Source organism: Ischnura elegans, chromosome 7 (assembly GCF_921293095.1).
Source record: "Ischnura elegans chromosome 7, ioIscEleg1.1, whole genome shotgun sequence".
Lineage (NCBI taxonomy): Eukaryota > Metazoa > Arthropoda > Insecta > Odonata > Coenagrionidae > Ischnura > Ischnura elegans.
Genome location: NC_060252.1, coordinates 10,247,403 through 10,264,576, shown reverse-complemented (window position 1 = coordinate 10,264,576; position 17,174 = coordinate 10,247,403). Strand labels below are relative to the sequence as shown.

At 37.7% G+C, this 17,174-nt stretch overlaps 1 protein-coding gene across 1 annotated transcript in view; it reads right to left on the bottom strand.

Moving 5' to 3' along the window:
• Window positions 1–1,877: 1,877 nt before the first annotated feature.
• Window positions 1,878–17,174, bottom strand: part of LOC124162717 (nose resistant to fluoxetine protein 6-like) — a 34,628-nt gene continuing 19,331 nt past the window's right edge. The window contains exons 5-14 of the mRNA XM_046539328.1: window positions 14,942–15,024; window positions 11,342–11,535; window positions 11,093–11,253; window positions 8,398–8,566; window positions 7,995–8,188; window positions 5,272–5,401; window positions 4,756–4,945; window positions 4,521–4,663; window positions 4,283–4,385; window positions 1,878–2,326 (exon numbers count right to left, since the gene is read on the bottom strand). Coding sequence (XP_046395284.1) covers window positions 2,202–2,326; window positions 4,283–4,385; window positions 4,521–4,663; window positions 4,756–4,945; window positions 5,272–5,401; window positions 7,995–8,188; window positions 8,398–8,566; window positions 11,093–11,253; window positions 11,342–11,535; window positions 14,942–15,024 — 1,492 coding nt within the window. The 3' untranslated portion in view covers window positions 1,878–2,201. The remainder of the gene's footprint in view (window positions 2,327–4,282; window positions 4,386–4,520; window positions 4,664–4,755; window positions 4,946–5,271; window positions 5,402–7,994; window positions 8,189–8,397; window positions 8,567–11,092; window positions 11,254–11,341; window positions 11,536–14,941; window positions 15,025–17,174) is intronic.

Sequence of the window (17,174 nt, the reverse complement as noted above, 5' to 3'; positions counted from 1 at the left end):
ACCAGTGCTCTCAAGACGAAGAAGAAAAAAAAGAAGTATACGAGCGAAGGGGAAAAATGAGAAATGTAAACGGTAAGGAAAGATTCGTCTATCGGTTGGAAAAATGTTAGTTTCCTCCAATTCACTCGCTCCAGTTGGCCTCCAGATACGTTGTCACGCATTGCGGATTTTAAATGAGTTTACGAAAGTCTCCGTAGGCGTCGATGACGGGTAGGGCGATCAGAAATTCACAGAAAAATGAGTTATAGCTGCGGCTCTTTACCAAAATGTACGTTCGCGATGATGTGATGCGTCACTTTCATAATTTTTCAATGATGTTCCTCGCGATGGTGAATATTATTCATAATTCGATTGAGGGGGTGAGAAACTAAGGGGCAATGATGTAGCCACGGGGGATGGCGTTTCGGATTACATACCCTTCTTGAGCCTTTAACAGAGGCACCAAAAACGAGTAAGATGGCCTTAATAAATAACTTTTAATAAACACTCGTTCAAAATTACTGTTTTTGATTACTAAAAATCACGTTTTTACCATCAAAAATCCCAATATTTTCCGGGGAGGACCCCCATTTTCCCGGGGGTGTTTTCAATACACCCCGGAAGAGCCCCGAAATCTCCAGTAACCCCATCCCCCTTTTAAAAATCCTGGCTACGCCACTGCTAAGATACAAGTGATTTTTTTCACCAAGAAGATAGAAATTACAGCAATTGATTGAAGAAATATACTAAAACTAGGTGGAAAAGGGATACGAGTGAGTCTCCGTTCTGTGATGACATCGAATGGAATATCAAATGCAATACTAAATATCTCGTTGATCGCATTTGTTTTATTTGTCTAATTTCCATACCCAACTCTGTTTAGAAAAAAATCACTTGTACCCCTTGCCTTCTAACCCCCTCAATAATGAGGATAAATGGATCGCTCTCACCTCGCGCCGCGTTGTGGACAACTTTGAAAACAGATTTTAAAAAAAGAGGCCACAAAAATCGAGCTTCAACTGCACGGACTGATGCCTCCTCTAAGAATGAGCCTGGTGCCTCCTCGCTATGAGCAATAAAAAAGTCGAAAGATAAAAAAAATAATCGCGAAACTCGAACCTCGCGATCACGAATATTACAAAAGAGTATCCTCAAAATGCCTTTAAATGTGTTGTCACCCTCACCCGCGCATTTCACCCTTAACCAGTGATGTGAAATATTTGTTACACTACCAGTGGCGTGCGGTCTAGGAGACCGCTATATATCAAATATTCATAAACTGTTGTGACGGCATTTTCATTGCTTTAGTTTATTTTTCTTTATCTTCTAAACTATTATAAAACTTATATTTAAAATTATGCATTCCCAATACGAACCAACGTTTTCAGTAAAAAAAGTAATTTAAAACAGGAGCCAAAAACTGATATCAAACACACTTGAATTATTGTCGTCGTTTTTAAGCGTCAATATCTCGCCATTATTCAAAATAACGCCTTAAATGTCAAAGAAAGATGGCTAACTAATAGGAAACAATTGAATTTATCTCGTTTATACCTTTTCTTGACGCATTCTGCAGGCGTGACGTGAGGTCTTTCAGACCGCTAATCGAATTAATTTGTAAATTTATAGAATTAAATAATAAAAACGTTTAATTTTAATAGTTTTATATCCTCATCATACAAAAATTTGAAGTTAACTGATTGACAAAGTGATCCGAGTTTCACGGGGTAACTAAGGCATCATCAGGGATGTCAACCGAAATTTACATTCATGATAATGTAATTTATCAAATTCATAACTACACACTGCTATTCCTTGCAATTACAAACATAATAACGCAAAATATTGGAAAAAGTGGATCGCTTTAAACTCATCACCGCGCCGCGGACATTTTTATAAACAGATTTAAATGCGACCGAATTGACAACAGAAATCAGCCTTGTTTGGGGTGGTGTTGGGCCTATGCAGTCCAGATGCTCACGACTCCGACCAAAAGAAGCAGAGTATGATATTTGTTGGCGAAGGGGAAAATGAAAAATGTAAACACGGTAAGGAAAGATTCGTCTATCGGTTGGAAAAATGTTAGTTTCCTTTAACTACTGGCAGCCACTCCAACCTCTCTCTCTCTCTCTCGCTATCTTTTCCCTCTCGTGGCGTATGCTTCCTCGTGGAGCAGGCACTCCGTTTGCCGGGACGGAGGAGGGGCGAGAGGTTGGGCCTTTTCATCCCACGGCCCGCCGTCTTGTATCCGTGCCGTTGATGACTTCTCCAGGGATCGACAGATTTTTCTCGATAGCTTCCACTTCCGGGCTGGGTCTCGCGTCCTCGTTTCTCTCTCGTTGCCGAGCTGAAATGGAAGCAGACACTGCTTTGTGACGAGAGAACACCATTGTGAACCAAGTAAAGATTTCCGATGTGTCGCTGTTAATCGAAGCACAACGTGCATCTAGGTTATTCTTGCATTTATTGTGGCAGTAAAATGGAACATCGGACTATAATTGAGGCTTGTATCTGACACCAGTGGCGCAGCGAGGGGGGTTTTAGGGAAAAAACCCCCCCCAAGAGCTCAGAGAAATTTTAAAGTTTAATCCATTTTACTCAATGGATTATTATTACTTATAGAATAGTGTTAGGAAATCAAATATCCCCCATAAAACCGTAAAACTCGCCATTTTGAACCATTAATCTTAAAACTTTTCCACAGGAGGGCCCCCGCAACTCCCACTTACCCTTGCGGGTATGCAATACCCTCACACACCTAAATATTAGTTGCGCCTAAACCCCCCCCCCCCCTAGCCTTGATTCTTAGCTGCATCCCCGTCTGACACTGCTATTGAACTATATTTACAAGTGTGCAATCTTTCAATTACAGTCCCCTGACATTAATCAAGGCTATTTTGCTCTGTAAACTATAAATTTTTAATTGAAGAGGATCATCAAAAAGAATTATTTTTATAATAACTTTCTAAGTGCATCACATATTTCCTTTTGATTTCCTAAAGAACTTTCTCAATGGTGAAACTCAGACTGGGCATTCTCCAATGCTGTCGCCACTGACATTGTCCATTTATTGCCTTCAAAAAGTTTTTTTTTCCTAATTTTATAAATAGCTATATATAATTCACGAAGTCCTTTTCCTCACACACGCAACCCGCATTACTTTTCCCTTTGCTGATGCATTTCATAGGTTGGTTGATCAATTATCACTAACTTTTACATTGCCAAAGAAATAACAGTATGTTAATTTGCATTTTCATCACAATAGGTATTGGTAGGTTATATTATGCCTCCCACCATTTAAAATTTGAAAAAAATTCAGACCACGTAAAACAGGTAATCTCAGTGGTATAACTAAATGGGATGAAGGGATAGATCCCCCTGAAAGCCTCGGAGAAAAAAAAAATATTTAAAACTACAGTAAAACCTCTATGTAGTGAACCTCTTTACATCATAAACCTCCATACTTCATACCACCCCTATGGTCCCATCAGATTTACATGTAAATTTATAGGCAAACCTCTATATAGTGAACCTCCTTATCTTGTAAAACCCCCACTTATCTTACCACGGAGACACCCCCGAGATGGCCTAACTACCTCCACAAATTGTACCAAGACAACTAGAGACCATTAATGTAGCCGCGATTACGTACATGGAATGACATTTTCAGCAATAAATGTTTCACTTTTATTTTTTTCTTGTACACCTTTAATATGCTGTAATTTTCATGTAAACCATTAGTTATAGCCATTTTGTTCCATATGATAGCGTACCTTATAGTAAATAAGAGAAAAGGTATCCAAGTATCCTAATCATTTTAAGTGACTGTTGAATAAAGAGAGATCACATTGTTTTCTCTCGATTCATGGTAAAAATCATGCAATAGTGCTTGCTTTCCGTTATTATTAAATAATAAATATATGTTCACTAATGCATGCATGATTGTTTAAACACATAAATATAAAGGTTTAAAGTAGAGTAGTGCCTTTCATTCTCGAAGGATATCATAAAATGGTCTATCACTAAAATTGTCTATCACTAAAACCTCTCTATAGTGAACTTCAAATTGCCCAAATTTTGGTCCCCTCCATTGTGATGTAAAGAGGTTTTACTGTATAGTCTGGTTTTGACTTATAATAACTGCATCTGCTAAATGTTAAATATTAATGATTAACATCATAGCAGTGAGAAGAGTCACGACCGGTGACTAACTCCCGGATCCGCATTCTTGCTCAAATACCACCTTACCCATCCCCACTTCCTCATTCTACAGAATCATTATCAATAATTTTAATGTACTCACTTTCTGGGAAAAATGTTTTCCTCAAATTCTGTGCTGGTAAATCAACAATCATAGTCAATGCTATGGATGCAATAAATACAGCCAACATCTCCGCTATATTAAACTGCAGAGAAAAACAAATCATATAGCTATGAGTTTTACTCCTTTAATCCTTATTTCATTCTATAGCTATGAGTTCAAGGTAAGATTAACATGACCAATATGTAATTATAATAATTAAAAGTTAATGATAACTCACAATGGCTGTTAAATCATAAGATTCTGCACTTCTCTTCCGTCCAACGTTGTAAAAGAAAATAGGGAATTGCACAAGATAAAGTGCATATGCTATTCGAGTGAATACTACAAATCCTTTCCAAGATAAGAAGTCTCCAAAGAAGCCTGAAAGAAGAATATATTATAGCATGATTACAGCATTGTCCAGTACCTCATAAATTATACATATAATTGTGCAATCTAATCTTAAATACAACCTCCATAGCCTGTAGATGTTGCATATATTGTCCAAGCAATAAAACAGCACCACATTATTGGTGAAAATGCCATGTAGAAAGCCGCATCATGCTCCTTATATACATAGTTCATATCAGTTATCTGTGTTGGTCCCATCATTGCCCATATTCCCATGGCTAAACTAACACTCCATCCAATAAATACTTGAAACTGAAATTAAAATAGCAGAATTTAAATAAGATAAAAATGTTTACTCACACATTCAACCATTAAAATGGTATGCAATGAACTTTTGATAGGTAAAGAATTTCTAAATTTTCTTTAATCAAATTTGTATTATTTGTACAGTTTGAGTACATATGTATTTACTTATGATATGACTGGGATGTCATATGCATGTGCATGATAATTCAAGAAAATGTGGGACTTCAGGGAAAATACATAGCATGAACTATTTTTTGAAGCATCTGTTTGATTTTTAAAGTTCAAATAAATTGAATTTCTAAATAATAACGCAACAATTTTTTTGCACTTACCTTGCTCAAAGTTACTTCCTTTTCCATCCTCCTGAGATAAAATCCTACTCCAATGCCAATCAAATAAGAAGTCAACCTATGTGTTGGTAGAATGTAAGAATTTGTAGCGGTTGCAAATAGCTGAGACACCCTAGGAAATAGAAAAGAAATAACTAACATAAAATCTTGGGTAAATTTCATCTTAGACAGAATCTTTAGTTGCACATAAATAAAAGCTGGGATACCACTGCATACTGAAGACACCAAAATCTAGTCTACTAAGCAATCTGAACATATGGTTCACTAAAAATAAAATACTGACTCAGAGGATCTCCAGTACTAAGATGTGTACCCAGTATTTTACTTTAATTGTGCATATATTAAATCTTGGCACTCAATTATTATTATGTATTTCTGGCTACAGAGACCATCACGGTGGATGTTGGTGTGGATCTCATGCCCCAGAAAAATACACCCGTATGCCTATAGGCAGATTTAGGTGGGGTTGAGGGGGGGCACGGGAATCCTGGATCCACCCCTCCGTATGCCCAATGTGGATTAGAGGCCTGCAAGCAATCGTAAAAAAAACTCTTTATGACTGCCTCTATGAGTGTGAGAGAGGTTAGAGGGCATAACCCAAATGTTCCCACCTGTATTTTATGAATACAGTGGATTCCGTTAAATGAGTCCACCGGTTACTTGGGGCAGCCCCTTAATAGGGCCAGATCTTGAACAACAGAACCCAATAGAGGAATATCCCAGATTATTATCCGCTTATTTGGGACAGCATGCCGCTTTATTGGGCCATAAGTCGGCAACATAGACTCTATACTCACAACGAAATTAAAATTTTTTGTTATCAGAATAATATTGTTTTTATTTTCCTACTTTTATTTACTCATATTTTTCACTAATGCTCCTATTCTTGCCTTATTTTGAAAGCTCTTGGTGTTATAATATCCACAAGAGGATAGGACTTTTCTTTAATAGGACTTAGTAAAAGACATTCATTCAGCGTCACCCGAGGCTGTGAAAAATATTTTTAACTAAATTGTTATAAATCTTAAAAATTATAATAAATTAACTAAACTTGCTGATTTATTAATCAAATTAATAGTTTAATAAAGTTATGTTGCATTATAAACGCTCTTTAGTCTTCTATCATTTCAACGTTTGTTTATGCCCATATGCAGGATAGTTTGCCTAATTGGGGCAGCCGCTTAACTGCGGCAAAGTGCACAAGTCCCTATATGTCCCAATTAACAGAAATCTACTGTATTTCAAAAGTTCTCCAACACACACAACTTCCTCAGCGACCAATCTGAGGTGGCCAGCCTCATAGCCGCCAAGCACTCCATGGGTAGAATAACACTGACGATAGGGAAATCCCTTTCGCAGGCTCTTATGCCCATTGCCACCCCCACCCTTTTCCAAAGAGGATGTTCAAGATGTATATATGGCAAAGAGCTGACTGGCAGATAGAAATGGGAGCTCAAGGCAAATGGCCATGGTTGGCCACCTCCTTAATTTTGGCTCCAAGCACAAACTCAGATGGCCATAAAGGAAGTGCTAACATTGCATTTGCTCGCAGACCTCTATGTAGATATACATAAGCGGAACACTGCTATATTCTATAGGGTGATTACAGGTTTCCAGTTCATATTGGAGGAAGTTTTCAAGAAGATGGCAAAATGATTTCTGATTACAAAACTAAAGGTTTTAATATTAAAGCCAGAGCTTAAATTAAAATTTTGGTTTTTATATAACCCATGAGCTGTCACAGTGTGATAACCTACCACCTACTACTGAAAATATAATAGGGGAAATATCCCTCTTTAGTGTGGAAAAAGGTAAATGAGAGAAAAATCTATGAAATATTCCCCTAATCATTCCACCAAGCATGGGCACCTGACCACCTACAGATGGATTCGTCAAACTTTGAATTCACGAAAATATTTTTGCAAGCACACTGATTTGGTCATTTCTTATAAAAGGGTAATTTTATCATTAATTTGCAAAGAAACCCATTGCTAATCAGCAGGTGCAAATGGGAATGAATATAAGATAATTGAATGAACAAGTAGAGGAATGGGTAAGGGAAAATTACCCCAAATAGACTGAGATGGGAGATATTAATGCCCTTATTGATAAAACAAGCTTGGGCCTTAACACCTTGCGTACGGATGGCGAGAATTCTCGTCATTTTTTCCCCGAACGTTCCGGATGGATGATGAAAATTCTTGTCATTTGGGCGCATCAACCTAAACAATTTTAAAGGGTACAATACGTATTCGTTTCTACGTTTTCAGTGGTTGTTCGTTATTCATAATGAATTGATGCATCATAATGTTTGATTGGGTAAAGTTATATTCTAAACATTAGCTTTTTAACCATGTTTAAACCAAAGGCATTACGTCCTAATAGGCACATATTTCCCAGAATCGGCGTTCCTAGGAATTTAAATACCCCAGTACGCAACGTGTTAAATAACGAGGGTGCTTTGCAAAGAGGTTCCAGGAGTTTAGCAAATGTAGAAGAGTTTACTGCATTTACCATTATTCAGATACATTTACATTCCTGGCTGACTAATGGTTTACAATGATCATAAACCGAGATGTATCATGAGCAGTCTCGTTACCTTAATAACTTCCATAATTTTAAAGCAATATGGTGACATAATTAAAAAATTTATGCCATCAAAAAATGAAATGTTTAAACAAAATGATTCTGCATGTGATACTCACGATGCTCCGAAATATATCAAAGGGCTGAGTTGATGTTCATAGGTAACAATGTATCGCATCCCAGTGGAGATGAAACCAAGCATCATGCAAGCGATAAATCCAGCCTCCGTCCACCTCCATAATAAGTAAATGATGAGTGGAGACACTAAGAATAGTTGCATATCCAGGCCCAGCTGATGAGTGTGAGTCAAACACTGTTGAATTAAAAAGTAAAGCAGTAGGTAATGTTATTAATAAAATCAACAACAAAGAGATATGTTACAATCTTCGTGAAAATCATTCAACCATACTTGTATGAGAAATATTGCAAATAAATGTAGGTACATATTTAAAACAGACAGTAGTGAGGATTGAGGACAAAATAGATGAAAATATTGGAATGTTCGCAAGTAGATTAACTCACCATATCCTCAAATCCAAAGTAGTTGTGAATGTAAAGAATATTTCTCCACATGTAGCTTTTACATAAATCTGAGTGGTGTTTCACAACCAAATTCCAAAGAGGACCAGATCCAAGGGGCACAATGATGTAGGTGCAAAGTAAAATTATGGCCAAGAAATTAGGAGTGATCCTGGAAATAGAGCATATTATGGAGTCATATTGCTACACATTTCAAGTTAGATACTATTAAAAAAAGGTACTGTATTTCTCTAAACATAGTCCTCCTTTGAATATAGTCCCCTCACCTAATTTTGAGGTTTCAGTTTTGGGAAAAAAATTTAAAAATACGTAGGAATATAGTCAGTCCTCCCTTTACTTTAGCCACAGGCATTTTTGGAAAAAAGGGGACTATATTCAGATAAATACAGTAGTTGGTGGAGTATTAACTTACATAAACAACAAATCTCAAGCTGTAAAAATATACAACAAATAAATTATGCGCATTCACAGCAGTGACTGAATTCGAAACCCCAAGCCATTTTTTATGTGCCTATTCCTTCATTGCAGGAATTCACATATTCTTTTCTTATGAATGCAGAATATGAATGATCATTACACCATTTTTTTAAATTGCTTGGCAGCTACTATTTTCAGCTTGTGGTTTGTGGATCTTATGATCCATAACAGATTCCCACTCTGTTGATTACATCTTCAGACTGTGCTTTTCAATTTTAGAAAAATAGTAAAAATATTGCAATTTTGCCTCAGGGTTTCTAGGTGCTCCAGGAGTAATTTTATGGTTAAGTATTGCACATTTTGCTTGTATATAGCTAAGCTTGTGATTCCATTTAAAAGAGGAAATAACATATGTACCTATTTTTGTTCCATCTAAAAAGATCAAAGAATGCTACAAATGTTGTGTAACTTTGGTAGGCTATAGCCACCTTAATAATTTGACTCTAGCATGCCTTAAATTTACCTAGAACTATAAGGAAATAAAAAAAGTAAGTATGATTCAAATCCTAGTGAGTCCACCAATGGAGTGCCTATCCAACACCCACTGAGAGGAGGTGGCAGCAATCCATCCACCCATCCAGGCAGAATGGCCTTTCATTGGTTTCTCAAAGTACACTTTGGTGACAAAATTTGTTGATAAAGTCCTGTCTTCCAATGGGGTTGTGATGTAGCCATCTCAGGAGCCATATACAATCAGAAATTGATTCACCAATTACACTTAAGTGAAGATCTTGATGCAGTTCCACCACTAAGAACCCTATAAGGTTGTTGTATTGCCACTACAAGGTTCTTGCCCACAACCAAGTACTAGTGGTGCAGCGAGGAGTTTTAGGGGTTAAAACTCCCCCCAAAGCTTGGATAAATTTTTAAGTTTAATCCATTTTACTTAATTGGAATTGATATTACTAATAGAATAGAGTAAAAATTAATAAATATGCCTCAGAAAGCCGTAAAACTCACCATTTTGAACCGTGTATCTTAAAATTCCGCAATTTATTAATCTCGCACCTACCTGGTTGGTATTTCACACTCCCACACACCCAGGTAATAGTTGCACCTAAACACCCCCAGCCTTAATTTCTAGCTGTGTCCCTGCCAAGTACGATCATAGTATATTTAAGTCTAGTATTCAAAGGAAATCATCTCTTCCTGTTCCGGTCTCTTTTAAATTTTCATTAATAAGGAAGTGTACTATTGTAAGTGCTCAGCCAGAAATTTGCTATTTGGGTTGCTTAGTAGGTATGGGGATTGCTTCTACTTATGCTTTTTTGACAATTTGCATGCATTGGAAAGCCATTTATACATATTTCATCAGGCCGGCTACTTATTTCATTTGCATAATGCTGAAACTTAGTTGAATGCTGAAGCTCAATTCATTGTCGGCAGCTATTATGAAATGTAACTATACTGAAACATGGAGCATCAGAGAATAGATGCCCCTGGGCTAGAGATGTATCATCCATAGTCGCCACAAAGAGAAAAAAAATTTGGGGGCCTATGCTGCCTGCTTCATTCCTCCTGTTCTATGTGCCTGATACTGTCAGGAGTGATTTTTGTTTTCTCTGAGAGTTATTTCTTATTTTCTTCTGTAATAAATTAAATCCCACTAATCTTTAAAAAAGAAAGCTGTTAATGGTAGTAGGGTATTATGTATGCACATTGATAAATAATAAATGTGATTAGTGACTTCGTTCATGCCTTCCCCTCCTTTCCCTTCCTTTCCCCTCTTCTCCCAATCGTCCGAAGTGGCAGTCTACCTCGATCCCTTCCTGTGGCATGGCGGGTAACCGTTACAAAAGAACTTTGTGTGTTTGATTAATGAACTCGACGAGGTTAGGCCTAGAACTTAACATAGGGGAATTAGAAAAACTTATTCAAATAGTATTTTGTTGGTTGTCTTGCATTTCTCCTTGTTTCAAAGAGATTTTCTTCCTCTGTTTGGTGAATTTAGGTGAATATCTACCAAAATACCCTAGAGTATGACTTCAGATGTCCCAGGAAGTACAGGTCGCCTTAGGCAAAAATATGAGTGGAGGGGTAAACAAATATGTACATTGATAGAACACAAATACGAAACATGGATAACAACAGTTGGTTGGAGACGACATGATGGGCAAAATAATTACATACATGCAGTTTGCAGAATATGTACTTCAATTCCAGTTTGATTTGTGCCTGACATCTGAGCCTTCCCACTTACCTAAGTACACGATTCACATATTTTTTCATGACATCAAGTTTTCCCTCCTTATCTAGGTCTTTTATGAATCCATAGGCAGCAAGAATTCCAGAAACCATGATGAAGGAGTCAGTGTATATTATTGCTGTTCTGGCAATAACAGTCCACCTATAACTCAAGGCCTAGAAAATGAATGCAAAGAAAATTTTAAAATAAAATAACTATAATGCACATTGCATGATCTGAAAAACATTTTCATCAATATGTTACCTCAGTCATTGCTGTTCTATTCACAAAAGGGTTGTACAGTAAAGACATGGACTTGTGACAAAGGAGTAGAGCTATTGCATTCAAAAATCGTATGCCGTGAATGCACTTGATGTCATCTGCAGGAGCACTGGTGCTCATAAGTTGAGTGCAATTCCTTCTCAAAGAAAAGGAATTGGTAACTTTCCAAGCCCAACCTGTGGGGAAATGAATGAAAAAAGATTATGCACATTACCTTAAGTGCTCATTCCAAACTGAAAATATTTTAATATTTCAGTAACCCTAAATGTCATGATCACCTAGTGTACATGCATATCTTTGACATTTTATTTCTAGTGACACTGAGTCCCAGCAGCGGTTTTATGCTATCATGGAGAAAATAAATTTTAACACTAGAATACTGGTAATGATTATACATATTGACCCATATGCCTTGCTTAAAATTAAGTTCATCGACTAAATTACTGTCTTATTCCGCCAAAATTCCATAATTTTTGGTATTTTTATTCATATTAAACTAGGGAAAGAAAATTTCATAGATGATGGATGACCAATTACCTCTCTGCATTTCTGTCATGTTTTTGCTCTATTTTTTCCTCCAGCAGGTCCCAGATATTGATTCATGCAAACAATAATGCACTGATAACAGCACATATATTTAAAATTCAAAATGAGAGGAATGGCAGCCAGTGATACTGACAGCAATTTTGAATAATAGGTACCTGATTTTCACACACTAAATTATTTCCGTCTCTCACAAGAATTAACCTCTGACAATAAGACCAGTTTACTAGCCCAGGTGGGCTCAGTGATTCCTGGAGGGCATCCTGCTCCCAGCTTGTAAATGGGGTTATTCACACAGGCCTAAAATTGTGATTCATTATATTTTCTTTGCATTCACCATCCCAAAAAAAGCAGGTTTAACGCCTGTAAATCAGAGGAATCCAGCAAACAACAACAGTGGACAACGCAAACACCCATGGCCTTAACCCAGGCATGACTCAAGCCTCTAACCTTTGGTTTGGCAAGCAAGGGCATTAGCCTGCCATAACCAAGGCCAGCAAAGTTCATTTAAAAAGTCCAGCAGATGGAAGGGAAAAAACCAAGCGACAACAGAAAATATATCGTCAACGCTCAGCCATTCTCTCATAAGTTTAAAATAAAGGGGCTCAAGCAGCAATCAATATCCCAACAACACACAGACAAGATTGCCAGCGTTAACAAATGACATCCATGCAAAATCCATGGTAATCCTATTAACGTTGTATGGATATCTATCAAATATGCAAAGGACCCACCAAACAACGTTGGAGCGACGTCCAACATGGTAATTCTAATTCCAACTTCGCTAAACACGTGCTGGACTAGAGTCACACAAGTTACTTCTCTTTAGAAATTTTACATTATGAAAGAAAAAGCCCCTTGAGCAAGTGGAAATTTTAAAATCTGTTAATACCAACTGTGAAATAGGGTGGTTTCCCATTATTTTTTTATTGTCTAAATCACAAGATTATTACTCCTAGAGTACGTATTTCACGCTTTTAGATTTTTAAATGATAATATCTATTTTTCGGGATTAAAAGAAAAGTGAAAATTTTTAAGCGCGCGAAAATGCGACGGCTAAGTATGAATGCTGGGAACTCTCCGTGTGACGTCGTTCTGGTTCCCGCTGCCGCAAGTGAGATGACCTTAAAGCGAGGCTTTGAGCGCTGATACGACGCAGGATGCTAGCAGGTAGCAAAGTACCCTGCTAGTTGGTAGCGCTTGGCTTAAATAAGGATTATTAATACCTTATCAAACGAAGAAAACTTTCCAACCTTGGGAAGTTTTAATGTGTGATTATTAAGAGATGTTTCCCTTAGCTCTGTGCCTCATGCATGCATTGGCATAGGCGGATCCAGGGGGGGGGCACGGGGGCACGTGCCCCCCCCAGGCCTTAAAAATATGCAAGATTTTTAATACGGTCCCATTATCATTGCGTTCGTTTTGTATTACGAGGTATCCTTGTGCCCCACCCAGAACAAAATCCTGGATACGGCCTTGCTTGTGCCCCTCCCAGAAAAAAATCCTGGATCTGCCCCTGTGCATTGGTAATCTCAGACGATGTAAAACTCCTTTCTTCTAGTATAGAAACTAGGTCCCTGTGACGTCACATGGAGTGGCATGGCATGGGCGCCAATCTGGCCTTTTTCAAATGCAGTTGAAATTGACCATTGCCATTCATTTAAACTGGTATTTCTAAAACCAAAGAATTTGTATATTATGAATACACTAATGGTGGGTAATGAATTGCAATCAATGCCTTTCGTTTTCTTTGATGAAGGAAACTACCCTATTGTAAACTCTGTAAACTTCCCGCTCTCCAATCCTCAACCTCTCTCTGTTCCATTGACCCCTTACCTTCACACACTATGCATCTGTTTTCCCCAACCACATCTCTTCTCCCTAATCCTTCAACCATCACTCACCTTCACCTCTGCTGACGCTCTTTAACATTGAAAAAATATTTACTCTTTTAATGTCCCACCATATTCTTCCTGCTCCTCCCCAATCTCTCCCTCTTCTAAATCCTTGCCCACCCTCCACTGAAGTTAGTCAGCTTGGGTGCATTGGCGCCACCCACCTCCCCATCCCCCAATATTCTCTTGGCTTTTACAACTTGGGGAAGACCCATTGCTGCCCCCTCCATCCTCCCAACTTCCACCCTTCTTCCCCCACCCCTGCAGTTTTCCCCCTCCACTCCCTGTAGTTTGTATGTACAGTTGAGGACCTCAAATCCGGAAAGCTTGGGACCAAAGGGCTTCTGGATTTATGGTTTTTCTGGATTTCTGGTCTTCATGGTATAGTTTGTTAATTAATTAATTTATAAATGCTTTCAGGCTCTTGTGCTTGATATCTGAGATCCCTGCATGCCCTTGTCGAGGTTGTTAACGCATGTTCATGGCGTGTGCTAACTTCTAACTCGTCCCAGAACAAGGCTTGGAGAGTGGTGCCACGAGGTGGAAAGTCGAAACACTATGCGGAGGAATTTTCAAACGCTCTGGATTTCTGGTTTTCCGGGTTTCTGGATTTCGGATTTGAGGTCCTCAACTATATCTCAAGTGTCACCTCTTTAGTATTTCAGAATGTGCATGAATGTATTCCTCACCAGAAGATGATGTTAACTGTCAAAACTATGGTCATGTTTTAATAAAAAATTCAGTGGAAAAACAAAGTTTAAATTGATTCATCCAATATCTAATGTCCTGCAGGCCATTCTAAAGGGAAATCATTTGTATATATTACCAGCTGCCCTTTTATGCATATACTTATATGAGATTTCCACTGTAATAACATTCTTTAGTGGTTATAGTTGGATGCAGAGGAATAAATAATGATTCAGAGCTTTGAAATCATGACAGATAACACAAATGTATTTGTTTTAACCAGTATCATCATTTTCCAATAAATATTGGAAAGGTTTTTCAATTTTAAAATGGCATCGGCAAAATAAATTTGCTATTCCATGGTGCAAAAAATTTAAAGGAAGAGACTAGTAAGACTATAACCAGGAAAACTTAGTAAGACTACAACCTAAATAAGAATGTAAAAAGTAAAACTTACCTTTTCTATCCCAATATAATGGGCTGATTCTCTCTGTAGCTGTAGCAAAAAAGATCAGAGCAAACAATGATGCCAATAAGAGGCTGTAAAGAGAAAGATGAGGGAATCAATCATCGGCAGTAGCCGACATGAATTTTCATACGCAAGAGTCCTAATGCCAATTCGGCTTTAGCTAGCGTGAGTTTTTCAACACAAACAAATGGATATTGACTAGAACTGATGCGGATCAGGCTCAATATAGGGGGGGACCTTGAATCCCTCCTCGGAGACAACCCGACTAACCTGAATGGTATAATTTTGTTTCTCAGGGAAACGGGTCTGTTTAATCAAATTAAAATTTTTATAAATAATGTCTGTTTCTAACCTATATAAATAAATTATGCAGTGACGATCCTTCTAATTTACGACTTGAATCTAAAGACTGGGTAGTGGTGCAGAATGACCTAGCCGTCGACGCACCCTAAAGATCAATACTACTACTACTGAGGCGGGGAAAGGGAAGTGACTACTGAGGTAGCAATTGTCAGATAGAGGCATTCAGGCCTGACTAAGACCCAGATTAGCAAGACCTTAGGGCAACTCCTAGGCAATTAAATTGTTTAATGGTCAAAAAATTTTTAGTTATTCTTAAAGAAGTATTGGAAATAAAAATCAATATTTGGTCTGAAAACCACTGGCAATGCAATAATTTGACCACGGACTCTTGCTAAGATAGGGCCAAAGGGTCTAGTAGAGTGGTATGGGTAATGGCCGGGCACCCCATTGAGTTGGGTCCCAAATCGGAGGTACAAGAATAAATATGTATCTGGGCAACACCTCCTCAAATAAGAGCTCCCTTCAGAGAGGTTTAAAATATTCTTATGCTACTCGATCGTAGCATGGAAAACATTTTCCTCTTGTAGGTGATGGCAGAAAAGGGTTATTTGCTGTCAATTTTTTTTCACACAGCTAAAAACAACAGTGGTAAATATGGCTCTCAAGGTGCTTTACAAATGATTTTTCCAAGCCCAGCATCATAATAACCTAGCCCATCCAACCTTTGGGTTAAAGTTTAAATTTCCATTGTAATTTACATAGTCTTGAACTCCATTGCAAGTTTAGGAGGAATCATGGGGTGTAAATTATGCCCCATACTGACCCAGACGGCACAGGAAGTTTTCGTACCTAAATACGAGGGTGGACAATCAAGATACAAAAATCGCGCTTAGGAAGTTACTTAGAAGGTTTTGTTTCTTTATTTCCTTTAATGACGAAAAAAGATGCAAGAGGACTGGCAAATTCATATGCATCGATAAAATTGTATCTCATCGATAAAACTGTATTCGGTCTGGGACTATTTTCTTTCGCGGGTGGTGCCATCTGGTGCCATCGTGCCCTATCCTCCTAGAAAGATCACATGCCTTCACAAGCCGTTGGAGATCGCGTCGTTTACGTCACGTCTCACTACATTTCAGGGATTTTTGTGGTTAAGTTAGTGAAGAATAGAGTGTCTGGTAATGTGGAAGTTTCCCTTATTCTTTAATTTCATTCACTGGGCTTCAGAAACGTGTTTGTGAGATATTTTTGTTAGAAATGCCTTTCGTGTGTGTATTGTCGGGATGTAATGGAAACTCCGGGACATATGGTTCAAGTTTTTAGCTCTCCAAAAGATCCTGAGTTGAAGAAGAAGTGCATTTGGGCGATAAGAAGAAAACATTTCACCCCTACGAAAAACTGTGAGGTATGTACTCTTTCTCGCTGTAATTATTTGGATGTAATTTTAAGTCAGAAGTGGCTATTCAGTACTAAAAATGGTGATTCAAAATATTGTAGCAGCAATTCTTTTGAAAATTCTTGCATTTTAGTTGTCTTTTTTGTATTAATTCATTCGGTAAACGTGTGGTTAAAGGAGAAACTAGGAATAAGCTGCCAAGTTTATAGGATCGAATATTGCTTCTTAGCTTGCCCTATGGTGTATTACACGTCGGCTTTCATCATTTCAAATTATCTTATGCTATAGTTTAAAACAATAAAAATATCAGGCATACAAATATTTACTATATTTACGAGCCTAGTAATTTGATTTCTCATGCAGAAATACCAAAAATTGGAAATGATTTGACCTAATAAGTTACATGGTATTTTATTATTTATTAATTTTAGGTGTGTGAGCTTCACATTGCACCATTGTGATATCAGAAAGTAATCTGTGGCCTTGGACGAGAAGACGAGGAGAAAATTCTTGCTGAATGGA